Source organism: Hyperoodon ampullatus (genome assembly GCF_949752795.1).
Source record: "Hyperoodon ampullatus genome assembly, chromosome: 17".
In the NCBI taxonomy this organism is placed as follows: domain Eukaryota; kingdom Metazoa; phylum Chordata; class Mammalia; order Artiodactyla; family Ziphiidae; genus Hyperoodon; species Hyperoodon ampullatus.
The window spans coordinates 46964658-46982595 of NC_136930.1; the positions used below are offsets into that span (position 1 = coordinate 46964658).

The following is a 17938-nucleotide window of genomic DNA, read 5'->3' on the forward strand; positions in this document are numbered from 1 at the left end:
CTATTCACACACAATATCCCTTCTTGAACTGAGTGTTCTTAACCTTCTCTTTTCTAGATTAAAATAAACAGAAACGTAACTTCCTAAGGGTGTAAACTGATTTACTGAATTATGAAAACAGAAATCACCCGCAACCTCTCAGCCCTTTTCTTCACTCTCACCTGATGATCTCATGTCCATCATCCTACTACAAAACCTACAGACCTAAGTACACTTGAACTAGTATTTTCCTCCTTAACCTCTTGGGACGAGGGAGGAAGCACCCCTTTCTTCCTTATCAAAGGGGCAATCCACACTCTTCTTTCCACCTCCACTGCTGCCACCTCAGGGTCCCTCACCTGCATTACAGCCAAAACCCATCATCCCACCTCTGCTCTTGCCTACTTCTCAACAATCCACACGGGGCAAAAGCGACTGTTTCAAAACAAAGATCACGTTACAGCATTTAAACTGTGTCAACAGTTACACTTAAACCCAAACTCTTTACCATAGTTTCCAAAGCCCTGAGTCCCTGCCTAAGATTCCAGCCTCACCTTGTCACTCTTAGGACCACTGTGCTACGGCTACTGATTTTATTTGTTTACCTGCAACACACCAGCTCTTCCACATCAGCTTTCTCCTAATTCTGGGTCTTTCACATGTTGCTCCCGTGTGCAAGGTTCTCTTATCCCAATCATGACATGGTTAGCTGTCCTTCAGGTCTTTCATTCTCCTCTACAAGGAAGGCTTCCTCTAACTACTCTGTGCCTGGTATTCACTATCGCTGTCTCCTGTTTGTTTTTTGTTAAAGCACTTACTACAAGTTATTCACTAGACTGGAAGCTCCACGAGGGCAGAAACCACGTCCGCCAGGCTGTCGTGCCTTACATAGTGCCAGACGTAAGCAAGCGCTCGACAAGTATTTGCTAAATGAATGAAAGAGTGAAGAGACAGGATTAGGTTGCGGTCCTGGCTGTACTACTTCCTAGTGCTTTGATCTTAGATAAGTGACAAGTTCTCTGAGCTCCAATTTTTCTCTTCCATAAAAAAAGGAATAGGGCTTCCCTGGTGGCGCAGTGGTTGAGAGTCCGCCTGCCGATGCAGGGGACACGGGTTCGTGCCCCGGTCCGGGAAGATCCCACATGCCACGGAGCGGCTGGGCCCGTAAGCCATGGCCGCTGAGCCTGCGCGTCCGGAGCCTGTGCTCCGCAACGGGAGAGGCCGCAACAGTGAGAGGCCCGCGTACTGCAAAAAAAAAAAAAAAGGAATAAATACCTTGTAGGATTTCTAAATAAGACCTAATGAATATTAACAGACTATGAATGAAGACCAACCACAGTATCTGAACTTAATTGAGTAAATGTTAGTTTCCTTCCCTTCCTTCTACAGTTTAGAGAATTCCCTAAGCTAATTTCATATTGAAACTAGAGATAGATAGACAGACAGACAGATAGACAGACCTATCTATCTATATACACATCTACTGTTGCATCTACTTAAAAGGACTAATGACATGCATCTGAACAGACAAATTGGTAACTTGTATTTGTAGGATCTAATCCAATCCTACACCTTAGAAAATGGAGAATAAGTAGTATACATCTTACTCACCCCTCCCACAAAGGACGGGGTGGAGTGAGGAGAAAATGAAGAGAAACCAAGAAACAAGAGGGAAAGATAAGCTGAGAAATTAGAAATCATTAATTCAACCTCAATTCCTAAGTTTAGAACAGCCTTCATTTGCCTATAAAGACCTGTAGCAGGAACAGGATTAGTACTCATTCCTAAATTCTGAAATAAAACATTTTCTATTTGCTTAAATCTACATATATCTCACTTATATTAAAGGTATTTACCTCCTTTTTACCTTTCATTCTTTAAACTGTAATTTCATTGATAAGATGTAAAAAAAAAAAACAAAAACCCTCCAAATACAAAAATGCCTCACATCAGAAAAACAAAAAGTTCTCATTGTTGCCTTAATTTCTTGATAAGCTTTAAATTTTCTAACCACAAAAATTAAGTCCTTTTTTCCCAAACATTTTTTTAAACTGCTGCTCACTTTCCAGCCTGACATCATTTTTATGTTTTCTTCAGAGATTTTACTTTCTAGGGACCTTCTAAATCATTTACCATACATCACTCAGATCTCCTCCACACTCTCCCTGGAACACAGGTACCCCTCTGAAAGTGGTCATTTAATACTTTCTGCCTGGTAACCACCTAGAATTTTGTGGAATGTGCTGCATACCTTTATATTCTCCCTACGATATGGATATAATTTGGATTCTAAACCCAAGGAAGGGTTTATATTAAGCAATTAATTCCATTTTATTCAACATATTTTATGTAATCAAGGCTGACTTTTTTAGAAGTAATTGGAATCTGGTTTAGATTTTTTTCTCTCATGTTCTAGTTATTTCTACAACCTTTCTAAAATTGGAACTTCTAGCCTATCCTTAAACTGGAAGTTTCTAAAATCCTGCTGAAAGTTCCATAAAATTCACAGAGAAAGACTCACTCATTAGACATAAGATGCAAGAGTAAAAAGAATACACTATGCTCCCTCAACCTCTAGAACAGCAGTGTGTACAGAAAGAACTTTTGACTAGAATAAGCTGAAAACCAGTTTAAAGATACATTTTTGTCATAAGTCAGTCAGTACATGTCAGGGAGAGTTCTTACCGCTCCCAAAAGCTCTAGCAGCAAGTAACCTAAGACCTTACCACCTACAACTCTTCAAGGCTACTGTAAAATGATATACAAATACAGCAAACATTTAAAATTACATTTTAAGGCTTCATCTAGGTCAGTGCTTTTACAAACTAATAATTGTATTCTATAAGTGGGTCCAAAGTTACTTTAATGAGTCCAAACCAGTACACGAAGAAAGGAAGCAGGAGAGAAGGGAGGTGAAACAGATTAGAAAACCTCAGAGTACATCCATCACAGGTAGTACCAGCAAGTATTAGTTCATGAATTTTGTTTTGTTCTGTATACTGGGAGTAATATAAAATGTATTTTAGGTATTTTAATCTTCTAAAAAAGATTAGAAAACACTGATTTGGGAGACAAAGAGAGTGGAAAAGGATAAAGCAATGGAACTGCCATAATGATCAAATTATGGCTTGGGAGGTGAGCAAGACTAACAGCTTCGGGCTTCCCTGGTGGCGCAGTGGTTGAGAGTCCGCCTGCCGATGCAGGGAACACGGGTTCGTGCCCCGGTCCGGGAAGATCCCACATGCCACGGAGCGGCTGGGCCCGTGAGCCATGGCCGCTGAGCCTGCGCGTCCGGAGCCTGTGCTCCGCAACGGGAGAGGCCACAACAGTGAGAGGCCCACGTACCGCAAAAAAAAAAAAAAAAAGAAAGAAAAAAAAAAGACTAACAGCTTCTATTGACTAGGAGACATTTTGGAAAACCTCCACACATTTTAACAGCCAGATATCCCCATGTGAGATATGAAGAAGCACCTTCTCCTCTTACAGCAGGACTAACACATGCCCAGCAAGGTCACAGCTGCGCCCACTAACTGTTCTTACCCCTTCAAACTTCCAACGGCAGAGGTCAACCTTTACCTTCTCCTAACTCTCAGGAACATTCGGTGCAGTTAAGCTACAGCAGCTCCTGAAAGATAATTGTTGGTCTTTGAACAACTACTCCTAGAAAACATTAACTGTATTCCATATCATAATCTAGAGTTTCAAATAAGGCTTTGGCATTCAGAAAAGTAACTTGGAAGTAAAACAGTCATACTATTCCACTAAAACAGTCACGTTTATTAGTCACATAGTCCACTAAAACGGTCATGTGAAGAAACAAAGCACCAAAATAAAAAGATTACTTTTAAGGTATTTGAAATGTTTCAAAGATTCAAGGCACAACTTGGAGCCATTTAATATTACAGTTTAACAGATAAGAAAGAGTCACTCTGTGAAGAGTTAGTATTGGAATTGCCCAACTATCAGCCAATCAACCTGCATTTTTTTCACTGGGTCTAAGTTAAGGGTTACTCTGAATATTCAATTGCATTAACAGAGGTTTCTCATTATTTTTGAAGCCACTTTGAAAAAAGCACACATTTTGCTGTATAAGGGACAGTTTCATAAGTTACAGTGTATATTTGTTCTAAAGGCTCAGAACAGGTGATGGGTACTTCTCAGGACGCATCCACTCCTCATCACAACTACTGCATATTCAAGTAAAACAACCCCACTATCGTTATGAAAGCACACCCCCACCCCCCACCACACACACACTATTATTATAGCTGCTTCTTCTCTAATATAAATCCACACAGGACAGAAGAGGACAAAAAGTGCAGCAATAAAGAGAATTTCCCCAAATGCAGAGTGAAGGGTTCCTTTAATCTCTGCTCACAGTTTAGTGTCCCGCCTGGCTCACTACCTCCTTTTTCTTTATACTTTGAAACTTGCTGTGTGGCTTGAGATATCAACCCTTAGTATAATCACTTGCTAGTTTTATAATGTGACCCCACACTGTTGGAAAAAGGAGCTTCAGTCTTTGCCTACTAACAATTCCTCACTAAACACAAATTCCCAAAACATAAATATCTGATAAACATCTACCAGAAAGTCATTTTGTGTACAAGTACAAAAGGATGCACCAAGACAAATTCGCGGGTTCACAGCCTCTTATACCTAGAGGCAAAAGGAATTTTAGTTCAAACACTAATGACATAGTTCTTAATGAAAGCAGAGCTAAAAGAACCTATTTATCCAATCTGATCAGACATCACTAAGACTCAATTCTGATTATAGCAGAGGACAAAGCTGGACACTCTTAATCACCCTAGATTAAAGATGCCTCTAGCTTTCGGCTCTCTCCTGGGCCATTACACCAAACCTAGAGGAGAACTACACCCACCTTCAGGCTAGAAGAAACACATAATAGCTTATTGATCTCTGGTGCAGACCCAAACCCACAAGTCACCAAGCAAGTAGGGATCACAGCCACTTGATGCAACAATCAGAAGTCATGCACTGGGTTTTCTGTTCAAATAAGCACACCACTGGCAATTACCACATCAAATGTGGACCAACTCCTCCCAAACAAAAATAAAAATATATTAATCAGGTCAGGGAGCAATACATTCTGAACCACACAGAAAAACTACGATTTCTTGGTTGGCAGTAAATGTCAATTTCAGTTCATTAAATTCTTCATTTCGTGTAATTTCTCAGGTTTTAAAAGTTACCGTGACATTCAATTCCATAGATAAATGCTTTCAAAAGAGATAATACTTGCTTGTAAATTACATGTTGACTGAACTCCATCTCCACCACCATTGGTGGAATTAAGTGTTTGTGGCAAATGACTTAGACTTTTCAGAAGTAAAATTTAACAAAGAATGATAACTTCTAATTATTTTCTTCTGAAGAAATCAAAGCACCACTCCGAAAAGTAAAGGTTAACTGTGCTCTCTGAAACAACTATACAATGTTTTTAACTGATGACCAAAAACAGTCAAGTCAGAAGTAGAACTCAAGTCTCTCAAGCAATCAATGTTCTTTCCAATTAATAACATTTAGCTCTTGTTCTGACCCCTGTGTACTACGTAAAGCTTGGTCCTTACTCATAGCCTCAGCCTTCTCCTAACCTCAAAGGAATATATGTAATACAATCCACAGACTGGAATAAAGCAACAGTGACAACATTAGCGGACAATGATGGATGAAATGCCAAACGAACTGGGAGTCAGGGCAGACATGTACGCCCTAAGAGGGAGAGACTGAGGTGGGGATGGAAACTATTTTCTGGCCTTCTCCCGCGTGCTGCTCCAGAGCAAGGGGCAGGATCCTGCATGCCCGGGATCAGCAGAGCCCCCGAAGTGCAGGGATGGGAAGAAAATAGTGGGCTGCTTTGCCAGGGAGTGGGGAAGGTGAGGGATCGGTACGGTGTGAATTCCACGGGGGAGTGAACTTCCTGGCCCCGGGAGGGTCGGGGGTGGCAGGACGGTCCCGGCCAGCGGCCGGGGGCGACCTCCCTTTCTTTCTCCCACAGTCCTACATCTTTGTGTGTGTGTGTGTGTGTTAGTCAAGGGGCTACGAGTCCCCGAGGAACCAGCCGGCCACCGTGGCCCTCCAGCCCAGGTCGGGAAGTCCGTCCGCCACCCTCTAGCTCCCAGGGGGCTCCCCGGGTCCGGGACGCCCAAACACCCTCCAACACCCCGAGGGTCTGGAGACAGACGAATGGACCAAAGCATCTTCGTGTGTGGACACCCCCTCCGCTACATCCATCCCTCGCCGGGTCTTTGTCCCGCCGGCGGCCGGGGTCTCTGCCGGTTCCTCGGGGAGCCCCCTGTCCTGGAGGCCTCGGGGCCCGGGGTCGCCCCAGCTTTGTTCGGTGAGCGGGGCGCGGGGACCAGGACACTTACCGTACACCCCGGCGAAGAAAAGCAAGACCAGCGCAGACCTCCACCGCGGAGACTCTTTTGTGCTCCAGCGACGGGCCATAACCACGGCAGATGGAGCGAGCGAAAAGGAGATGGAGGAGGCGGAGGCGGAGGCGGAGGCAGAGGAGGAGCTGGGGCCAGACGCCGCCGCCACCGAGCCCCCGGCTGCTCCCTGCGCTCTCCGCGGCGGCGGGAGGGGGAGGGGCCGCCGTCGCCACCGCCTCCGCCGCTGCCCGCGCGCGCTCCCTCCCTCTTTCTGCCTCCCTCCGGACCCCCCTCAGCAGCTCGCCGGCTCCCACCCGGGGCGGCGCGAGAGTCCTCCACGGGACGGCTCTCCCGGGAGCCGGGGTAGCCAGCGCCGGTACGAGATGAGGGGGCGGCGGACGCGCGGCTCCAGCCACGCGCCGCATAAGCTAGTCGGCGCCGCCACCCGCCAGACAGCGCTAGCCGGCACCCGCGCCCATCCGTGCGATCGGCAATCCCCTGGCCCGCCTGCCTTGGTTCCCACCCCGCGCTCCTCTGGACTTTCCAAGTCTCAGGGCCGCTTTCCCCGTGACTGAGGCCGGAGGAGCAAGGCAGTGCCAATAGATGAGCGAGCTAGAGAACGCGGGTCGATGGGTTCCCCCGGGCTGGGGAGTGGGGGCCGGCTTCGGCGCTTCGCTGCAGTCCGAGGTCTCGGGGCTGCCCCTGCGGGTTGTATGAGGACGTGTTGGGTGGCGGAGAGTGGCTGCGTGAGCGAGGAGAGTGGGTGTTCGGATGCTGGGAACTTGGGAGTTACTCTCCCCTACCCCTCCCTCCCTTCCTCCGCTTAACCCGCGCGGAGCTCGGAGTGGGTGGGCGCAGGTTAGAGCCGAGACCCCGGCCGCTGGTCGCTGTGAATGCCTGCTGGGGAGCTGGGGCTGGACGCCCACGCTCAAGGTGCCCGCGATGAGCCGGGCAAGGTTGGAGTGCGGAGCACTTCCAGTCTGGCGTGGAGGTGGCTCTGACATCTCGCGGGGGTGTTGAGCTGGGCCGGGATGTTTGGCTGGAGCCACCTCGGGGGTCGGGAAGTGGGAGAGGGCTTCACTCAGAGACCCGTGATTTCTCTAAACATCTTTCTCCATCCCAAGAAGTGTGACTCCTCCTTCCCTTACCTCTCCGTAGCACTTTCTAAATACAATTGTAGTGACACTGGCACGTCAGACCTTCCGCCTTGTATTTGTAAAGTGTTTGTCGATACGTCTCATCTCCCCTACTAGATTATCATTGACCTTTACATGCACTCTCCGGGCTATTCAAGGAAGACCTACAATGCACTATGCTGTCCAATTGACATAGGTTATCTCTTTTTAATCTCTAACAACCTTGTGAGATAAATATTATTATCCATATTTTATAGATAAGAAAAGGAGACAAGTTAAATTACCCAAAATAGTGTAACAAATGAATGGTTTGAAACAATTTTTCTTATTCCAAATTCAAGGCTGTTTCCTCTCTACTGCAGTGTACTCTAGCACAATGCTTAGTGCATAGTAGGTAAATATTAAAATTTAAGATGAATTTCTTTGAAGGTACATTCAGTCTTTCCCTCTATCCGCTACCAATTTGTCCCCTTTTAGATTTTCTTCCCCAGGAAATGGTATTACAAACGGTGAAAAAATTATTAACAAACAATGCAAAACCCAATAATAACAAATCTTGTATCATTTGGCAAAACAAGCAAACAAAATCGAGAGCTCCAAAAATGTTTTGTACCCTCGTTGGAGAAAAAGGAGGAGCTTCAATGTACTTCATTTAACAATCAGCAGTTGTCTGTCCTAATTTTAGGATTTGAGATTCTACTTGCTTGATTCTTGAGATCTGTTTCCAGAAATTGCGCTGCCATGACCACTGTGTTTAGAACAGGTCACAAACAAAATGAAGAGAGACTGCACGGCATCTTCCTCTCTCCACTTTTAGTACCAGTCAAGGAACCCCAGTCCAAAGACAAGAGGCACATTGCTGTCCTCCGTCCCTTGACTCTTGTATTCACACCCCTCTCACCCTTGCACTTGCTCATCCACCCAGACCTGTCTTCTGAGACTTACCGAGTTCTCACACCTTTCGGTCTCAGGGGCCCTTTAAAAACACTTAGTCAGAAAGAGAAAGACAAATACCGTATGCTAACACATATATATGGAATTTAAGAAAAAAAAAAAGGTCATGAAGAACCTAGGGGTAAGACAGGAATAAAGACACAGACCTACTAGAGAATGGACTTAAGGATATGGGGAGGGGGAAGGGTAAGCTGTGACAAAGCGAGAGAGTGGCATGGACATATATATACTACCAAACGTAAAATAGATAGCTAGTGGGAAGCAGCCGCATAGGACAGGGAGATCAGCTCGGTGCTTCGCCTAGAGGGGTGGGATAGGGAGGGTGGGAGGGAGACACAAGAGGGAAGAGATATGGGAACATATGTAGACGTATAACTGATTGACTTTGTTATAAAGCAGAAACTAACACACCATTGTAAAGCAATTATACTCCAATAAAGATGTAAAAAAATAAATAAATAAAAACACTTAAAATTTGGTGAGGACTCCAAAGAGCTTTTGTTTATGTGAATCATAGCTACTGATATTTATCATTTAGAAATTAAAACAATTTTAAAATATGTGTAAATTTACTTAAAATAAAAAATGCATTACAGATAATCTCTATTTTCCAAAACAAAAAAATTTAGTGAAATGTGTGGCATTGTTTCCATCTTTGTAAATCTTAATGTCTGGCTTAATAGAAGACAGTTGGATTCTCATATCTGCTTCTGCATCCAATCTGTTACAATATGTTGTGTTGGTTGAAGTATATGAAGAAAATCCAGATTCACAAATATATGTATGGATAACTGGCAAAGAGAGGACGTCATGCACCTTCCCAGGGTCCTCAGATAAAATTTTGAGAACTGTTCATCTAGGTGTCTATCTTAACACCTTCAAAAATCTAAGTATTTTGTTTCTTGTTGGAAAAAAATCTGATAAATATTCATTCGAAGGTATTAGAAGCTGAGCACTTCAGTGTTCACCAACCAAGGGTATTTATGTTTCACGAGAGAACATTTTATTTATACAAAATCTAATCCTAATAGAAGATCAGACATTGGTAAGGAGCAGGGCACAGAGTAGGTATTCAGTATTAGACCCTTTTTGTTACCTAATCTATTGAGCTGAGTACCTAGATGTCTACTATTAGGCTAATATATCAAATAACTCATCTATGAGAAAGCATTTAGTAGTTTATAAAACTATATAAAGTGGTCAGTATTTTTAACAGTTCTATTGCAGTTGGAGTGCTGATTTAACTCGGCCAACGTTCTAATCTACACCCTATAAAGCATAAAGCATTCTCCTGAGACTCATGTGGTTCTTAATCTCGGGGTCCCTGGATCTGTAGATGTGTTTCAAGGATCCTGAAATTGTATGAAATTTTGTGCTCACGTACTTTTATAGGCAGAAGATTTGTTATTTTCAGCAGATTCTTGAAGGGCTGTGTCAATCATTTAAAAAGAATGTTTAAGAAAAATTGAATGAGGTAACTACTTGAGTTGCTTCTTAATCCTTTTCCAAATGGTTCTCAAACTCCTCAGGTACGTGCATTTGGGAGAGGAGAAGCTCATGGACTATTTCTTTTCCCCTTGACATATTCTGAAAAGAGCCACCCGTGCCCCTCCACTTTATGGAGATGTGCCCTTAAATAATCCTTTTGTTTTGATTTTACACTTCTCTTTCCTCCCTATTTGGCTATCATCATATATGATGGTTTAATTTTCACTCTTGTTACCAATAAAAATTCCTTCCTTCCTGGTGTAGACCCTGCTCCATTTAGTAGCCTTTGAGAACCTCGTCCACACCCAGTGAGGTTAGACTGGGAATTTAAGTCTACCACTGAGCATCATCTTTTATTGGAAAGAAGATTGATGGTAGTAGTTTTTCTACTTGGCATGCTGCCAGGCAAAGCTGACTCTTTTAACTCCCCTTCAAAGGAATATTATTTTAAAAAAGAAAAACAAGCTTGATAAACACATATAAATAACTAAGAGGGAAAGAAAATTTTTTTTAAAGATTGAAGTTAAATAAATGAGAGATCTTTACAAGCAAATTGTAATTTCCATTGGAGGTGAATAATAGAGGGTAGCAAATGAGATCCATCAATCTAGGCAACTTCTATACCAGTTTCCTAGCACATTTATTGTGGTTATTATTTATTATGTTCTGTGCTCTGACAGCATACCCCAGCATTGTACCAAGTAATCAAAGACATAATCCTGGCTATAAATTAAATATCCCCAGTCCACACAGATTGACCTTCATGGGCTCAACTTCTTAACTGCAAAACCTGATGGTAGAGCATGCATGAATTTACAGGGCTAACAACATCTGTCTCTTGTAGCCATATGAATCAGTTGCACCTACCAAGAAAAAAGGAGGGAAAGGGGAATTAACTACAGACATTGGCTTTTATAAAGAGATACACTGAGTGCTTTGTTGTTTAACTGCTAGGTTTCAAAATGTACATAACTGTGTTTTGTAAGTTCTTCCAATGATTGATTGAGATTATGAACTGGAAATGCTTGTGGGATGGAATCTTATTCCTTACGAGTCCATCAGAAGTGAATTTAGCAACTGTGATGGCAACCCAAGGACTCTTATATTGCTCATTTCAGGCATATACAACTTAACTGTTTGTACTCTGCCCAAGTGCAAAAAGGATTTGAGGTGCCCAGTGTTATTTGGCAATATAGTATATTGTAGTTATTAAATGTATAGGCCTTGAGAATTCAACAGAGCTGAGCCTGACCCAGGTGGTTAACCCTGGTCAAGTAACCTAACCTTATGTGCTTCATATTGCCACCAAAAAATGGGAAAATATGGGTGCCTCATTAAATTATCTGCATGCCTTAAATGAGATAATAATTGCTAACATATATTGAGTACTTACAGTATGCTACACCTTTAGTTCTCAAACAATCCTATGATGTCGATACAATTATTATCTCCATGTTTCAACTGAACAGACAGAGAGAGGTTCAGTAGGTTTCTCAAGAACACAGAAATAGGGCTTCCCTGGTGGCGCAGTGGTTGAGAGTCCACTTACCGATGCAGGGGACACAGGTTCGTGCCCAGGTCCGGGAAGATCCCACATGCCGCGGAGCGGCTGGGCCCGTGAGACATGGCTGCTGAGCCTGCGCGTCCGGCGCCTGTGCTCCGCAACAGGAGAGGCCACGGCAGTGAGAGGCCCTCGTACCACACACACACACACAAAAAAAAAAAAAAAAACAACAAAAAAACACACAAATAGTAAATGGTCAGCATTTAAACTCAGGCAGTGTGATTCCAAACATGCACTTTTAATCATTCTACCACGTTTCGTGTAAAGTACTTAATACAATGCCAGGCACTTAGTAGGTGCTCAATAAATGGCAGCTACTGTTATTAAACATATAAATAACATAAGCAAAAGAGTCCTTATTCTCTAATCTCATACAATTTAAAAAGCAGTGTAAGTAGTAATTTTCTGTCTTCCTTTTTCCTAGAAGTAGCTGATACTCCCCTGATTTTGGTTTAAGTTAGACATAAGCCTCTTTTAGATTTCTTTTTAAAAAGAAAAGTCAATCTTTAAAGTTTTATTTCCTTGAGTTTTGGAAAACATGAAGCAAGCATCAGATGAAATATAAGTCTGGTTTTTTTGCTGCTTGTACTAAAATTTTTTTTCAGTGACCTTGTAGTCATTATTTATAGTTTCCTTTGAAGATCGGAGAATCTTAGGTTGCTTATTGCCCTAATCTTCAGAGAAGATCTATGACAGATTTTTCTGATCCCAAAGAATACATCAAATCATATGAAACTGCTCAGTTATCAGGCCATGAAAACAGGTCATTTCTACTAAAGAATAGATTACTCCAGCGTCATCATGAAAAGAATATTCTCCTTGGAAATACCCAGGCAGGTTTGCATTTTGAATATGTACCAGCTGTGATGGAAAAGAACAGTCTAATCCTTTCGATTTCTGTAGTCTCCTGCTTCACTTGCACAGCAGGGGATGTGAAAGAAATGGTATCAAAAAGCATTTCAATATAAAAATTTTATTCTCATACTCAATAAAGTGAATTAAGTGACTGAAGAAAAAAGTTAAACACTTCAGAACATTATGTCAGTTGGTTCTGGTCACCAGGGCAGTTAACTCTAGTCACCACACCTTTTTTCCACATTATGACTAGCTCTGCTTAAGTCTAGACACTCCTGAGATGGAAACCCCAATTTATAAATACTCACATATATAAAATTGTATAAAATACTTTAGCTCTTTAAATGTATGACTTAAGGGCAATTAATGGCAATTGGCAGGTAGAGACCAAGTTATATGGCAGCTGCTTTAGCAGGCCTGTGAATGAGAAAAAGGACACAGTGCCAGAGCAGCTGTGCTGACTGTGCTCTCTCTCTGCATCAGATTCCCAGCAGTAATAACCTTCAGTACTCCAGGGACCAGGATATGTGGGACGATGCTGTATTCCAGGAAGTCTGTTCTCAGTGTTATCCATCCTCATCAGAACCATTGACCTATTCCCTCAGGAGATCCCTAGTACAGGTTTTAGACCTGTTCTGGCAAACCACTTAATGGGTACCCCTTAACTCAGAATTGAGACCTGGGACAGCCTCTGAAGGTGGGAGAATTTACTAATCCCATCTATGGCCCCTGGACTGGCACATTTGCTAATCTGAAGAGTAGAACCAGCATATTCAGATTCTCCCATCTTCAGTGAGGGAGGTGGATAAAGGAAATGAGAGAAAGCTCCAGTGAGACAGGGTCATTTATCTGTTGTGTTCACTGTATCTTCAGCACCTCGAAGAGGGCCTGTCTGCCAGTAGATGCTCAGGAAACATTTGTTGAGTGAATGTATAGGGAGTTCAGAAATGAAATAGATCCCTGGGTGAAAAGGAGAAGCAAAGCTGTTGTTCAGTGACATGTTGAGGAGAAAGGACCCATGCTTGTCCTGTCATTAGTGCCCAGGTGGCCTGCAGAGAAGGCAGCTTGCTTTGGAGCTCAGGCAAAAATGGAGTGAACCATCAATTCTTGGTCTTTTAGGAAGAGCCAATAAACCTCACTTGCAGGATGAGACCCATATAACCTTGTGTGCTGAGACTCAAGATATTGCTTAACAAGGTTTAAAAAACCTTAATGAGGAGGTTAAAAAATATATTCTGGTGTTGAAGCCAGTTTTCTATAATTTTATTGCCACTGTTTAATATTTCCAGTATACTATAGGTTAAATGGACTTTTATGGCCTCAGCTGGCCTTATATGATCTGTAAGTTGGGCACTATTTATTTTATTGACTATTAAAATAAACAGGTTCTTTGTTCTCTAACGTAGCAGAAACCCTTAGAAAAGAAGACTTTTTAAAATGTTCTTCTTCAGAGAGCTGTGAACTAATGCCTTGCTTCAGGTGTGCAGAGAAATTCCAATTCCATTGTCCATGAAGTTAAACTGTTCCTTAATATCAGTCTAAGAGGTGATGAAATCAGTGTCCAGTATGAAGTCAGGATCAGAGGGCAGAGAAGGAAACCCAGGTGGCCAGTATGAATTCAAGTATGAATTCAAGATTTGTTTAATGTATTTTGAATTTCTGGGTCATCAGTCAGTCCCATATTATAATGTAAGTACAAAGAGTACTTTCCAAATTCCAAAGTAAATTATCTTTATTTTTTTATCATTTGCTATTATCAATATTGTCTTCTCTCCATTTATATGTACTTGCTAAAGTTGGTTGTTCAGCAAAATAAAATAAATACTCTCTAAATTAACTAGAATATTCTTGGGATTTTAGTAATAATTCACTTTATGTTTTTGAATACTTGAAATATGCTAAAGATTGTAAAGTGTAGAAATTCACATAACCTGACTCAATCACTTAAAGGTGGAGGTCTTACTCTGTCAGACCAGTTATTACAGATACAAGGGAGCTAATAATCTAGTAGGGAAACAGATATACCAATAAGTATAAGCAATATTCATTCATTCAACAAATATTTATTGAGTGCCTACTATGTGCCAGTCATTTTTCCAGATGCTGGGGCTGCTCAGTGAACAAACATGGCAACTGCCATGGCACAGGTACATGCACATAAGACACACCAGAACCACAGGGGAGAATCAGAGAGGGCCTCACAGAGGAAAAATATCTGATTTGAGAAACAAAGCATAAGTAGGAGATTGACAATAAAAAAGGAGGCAGGCAAGGGGTGATGGAAAAGCATTCCAGGCAAAAGAAATCAAGTGGAAATAGGAAAGGAGAATAGGTTGTGTTCTGGGAACGTAAAGTAGTTTGTATTCCTGGTTTAAAAGTAGTGTGTGTCAGGCTTCCCTGGTGGCGCAGTAGTTGAGAGTCCGCCTGCCGGTGCAGGAGACACAGGTTCGTGCCCCAGTCCGGGAGGATCCCACATGCTGCGGAGCGGCTGGGTCCATGAGCCATGGCTGCTGAGCCTGCGCGTCCGGAGCCTGTGCTCCGCAACGGGAGAGTTCACAGCAGTGAGAGGCCCGCGTACCGCAAAAAAACAAACAAACAAAAAAAGTGTGTGTCATGTGTGTGTGTTGAGGTGGGGAGGAAACAAACATATAATCATAAATTACATAATAAATGACATGCGTAAATGTGTGTAGAATTTATTCTGTAAGATGCAGGAGATGGGAACCTTGAAAGAATTGTGAGGCGTGGAGTCCTGTTCCATCTATGATGGAGCCTAGAATGGGAGGGGAAGGGATTTGAAGTCCTGTCAGGAAGATTTTGCTGTAGCAAGGAATGGGCTGCACTTAGGGGTGCCTCGTGGCAATAGGAATGGAGAGTAGGTAACACCATCGATAGTTGATCAGAAGGTAAGAATCCATGACCCCCAGATTTCAGTTGAGCAATTGGATGGTAATACCTTTCCTTATGATCTGGAATATGGGAAAGGGAGTGAAGTGGGGAGGAAAGGTGTGTAACTTCGAGGAGCACATTCAGGTAGAGAAGTCCGATACCATATAATCCCAGAGGAGAAAAATGGGCTCACGATAGAAAACTACTGGTATTGATAAGACTACTTTTGGAGAGGATGAATTTTCCCTTAGAGAATATGAAAGGCATCAGTAGTTCATGGAGTAGCGGTGGTAGAGGAACCAGCAATAGGAGGATGAAAAGAAATGGCTAATGGGTAGGAAGAAATGCAGAAAAGCCTGGTGTCACAGAAACCAAGCACAGAGAACTTTACAAAGAAAGGAGAGGTAAAAGATCGAAAGGAGAGGTAAAAATTGTCAGCGCCGAGGAGAGCTCAAGTAACAAAGGGCCAAGATGTGGAGAGGAAGTAATATAACTGGCTACAAGAAAGTCTAGTGTACTTATCTAAAGACTTCTACAGGCATCTGTTTAACCTTTAATTTAGATCAAAGCTGAATTGTTGGTGATCTATATATTCTGTTGCTGTATCTTCAAGAATTGTATCATTATTTCCTCAGTCTGTTCTATCCAATCATTATCCACTTAGAATTTAAACTTAAGAATTTTGGAGTTCACATGGACCCTAGACACAAAACACTGAAGTTTATAAAGTTAGTCTTCACCACCCAATACTCCTTTTCTTCATTTCCCTTCTCCCCTCCTGAGCCTTGCTTATATTCTCTTTTCCCGACTTCAGACTCCTGACATGTTCGTGCTTTCTGACCCTCAGCTTTCCTCCATCAAAAGTGATTTTCAGGAAAGCATTTTTTTTTTTAAGAAGATGTTGGGGGTAGGAGTTTATTAATTAATTTATTTATTTTTGCTGTGTTGGGTCTTTGTTTCTGCGCAAGGGCTTTCTCCAGTTGCGGCGAGCGGGGGCCACTCTTCATCGCAGTGCGCGGGCCTCTCACTATCGCAGCCTCTCTTGTTGCGGAGCACAAGCTCCAGACGCGCAGGCTCAGTAGTTGTGGCTCACGGGCCCAGTTGCTCCGCGGCATGTGGGATCTTCCCAGACCAGGGCTCGAACCCGTGTCCCCTGCATTGGCAGGCAGACTCTCAACCACTGCGCCACCAGGGAAGCCCAGGAAAGAACTTTTTAAGCAAATAAGTCTTGAAGCCAGATATGGTATCTCTCCCAGGAGGACAGGGGGAAAATGTTAAACAGCCTTGGTGGATGTTTTGGGCTGGAATGTCAGTGGATGAGGGAGAGATCTGGGGCCAGTGAGGTTTTCCTGATTCCCCTCTAAGGTGACCTCTTACTGCGAAGCAACCCCTGCATAAAGTAGAAGATACGGCAGTGCAAGCATGCCTAATTTTTCCTCCTGGAACCATACTAAACCTTTAGAAGATTGAAAGGTCACAAACATTTATTACATCAGTGATGTTCTTTTTGGAAATTATATTTTTGGCTGATAGTATTTCAAGGTACTTAGTTGCTAACATAATAGCCAAGGCACACATATCCTTCATCTTGTTTAATGCCAATTACTCTGTCACTATTTTGCTTGGAGCTATTGGAATAACTTCAAAAGTGGTTTGGGACAGACAAGTTCAAGTCTACAGAGGACATATTTCCATGTCCACTGAATCAGCTGCTTCCTATTGGATTTTTTTACAACAATATTAATGACTGACTTCTGTACAGCCCAGTAGCTTGATCATGCTTTTAATTTAATTCAGTTGTTTAGGAAAGGGAAACAACCCCATTAATCATTTTTTAAGATTCAGTTTATGCATATGATATAGATACCATGTTTCCTGAAAGTGTCTTTGCTGAATTTTTTGATTAGAAAAAAAAAAAGAGTAGCTCAGTGGGTGAAAACTTTAATTGTTATGAACTTCGTTTCTAAAAGTAAAGATAAGTGACAAGAAGATTTGCCTGTTCTGATAGGTAATGGAAAACTATATTAACTTTTGCTCAGTATATCATTAAAATGTGTTATGCTTTCATGGATATGTTTGTATCTCATGTCAATTAATTAAAAGCTTTTAATCCTCTACTTATATTTAAGCCTCGGGTAACAAGGCTCCTAATAAATGCACTGTGTAAAAATATTCTCTTACAAAGAGAAAGGAGGAAGTGGACAAGTCCAAACATTTCCTCACCAGCAAAGGCCCAATACCAGAGGCACATATGGGTCCCAGCCAGAAAGCTTACCAACAAGTTCCTGAGGGACAGGAAGCAGTAGGTTAGCAGTGCTTTCCATTTAAGTTCAAGTTATGTTTTGTAAGAAACGCAGATGGAAGATCTTTAACACATCCCATAATGGTCTGATAATAACTAGAGTATTTAAGGAAAAATACTCTCTAAGAAATAGAAACATTACTCCAAAGAAATGGTGAGAAATTGCTCATGTGAAAAAGAAAGAACTAGACACAGATATGTAGGAATAGAAATAATCTACTTAGAGCCTGGTGTGATTTTATTTTCTCTGAGGTGCTGTCAACGACCATTAAATCAAAGCAGCGGGGCTTCCCTCGTGGCGGAGTGGTTAAGGATCCACCTGCCAATGCAGGGGACACGGGTTCAAGCCCTGGTCCGGGAAGATCCCACATGC

General features: G+C 42.4%; 1 protein-coding gene across 2 annotated transcripts in view; it reads right to left on the bottom strand.

Moving 5' to 3' along the window:
- LRP12 (LDL receptor related protein 12) overlaps positions 1-6468 on the bottom strand; it is a gene marked incomplete at its 5' end in the record, with an annotated part of 78482 nt that extends 72014 nt beyond the window's left edge. Inside the window, one exon of one of the 2 annotated variants that reach the window (XM_079722549.1) lies at positions 6375-6468. In XM_079722549.1, coding sequence (XP_079578675.1) covers positions 6375-6453 — 79 coding nt within the window. The remainder of the gene's footprint in view (positions 1-6374) is intronic. The other variant, XM_079722548.1, reaches the window with a different exon arrangement.
- Between the last annotated feature and the right edge of the window lie 11470 nt (positions 6469-17938).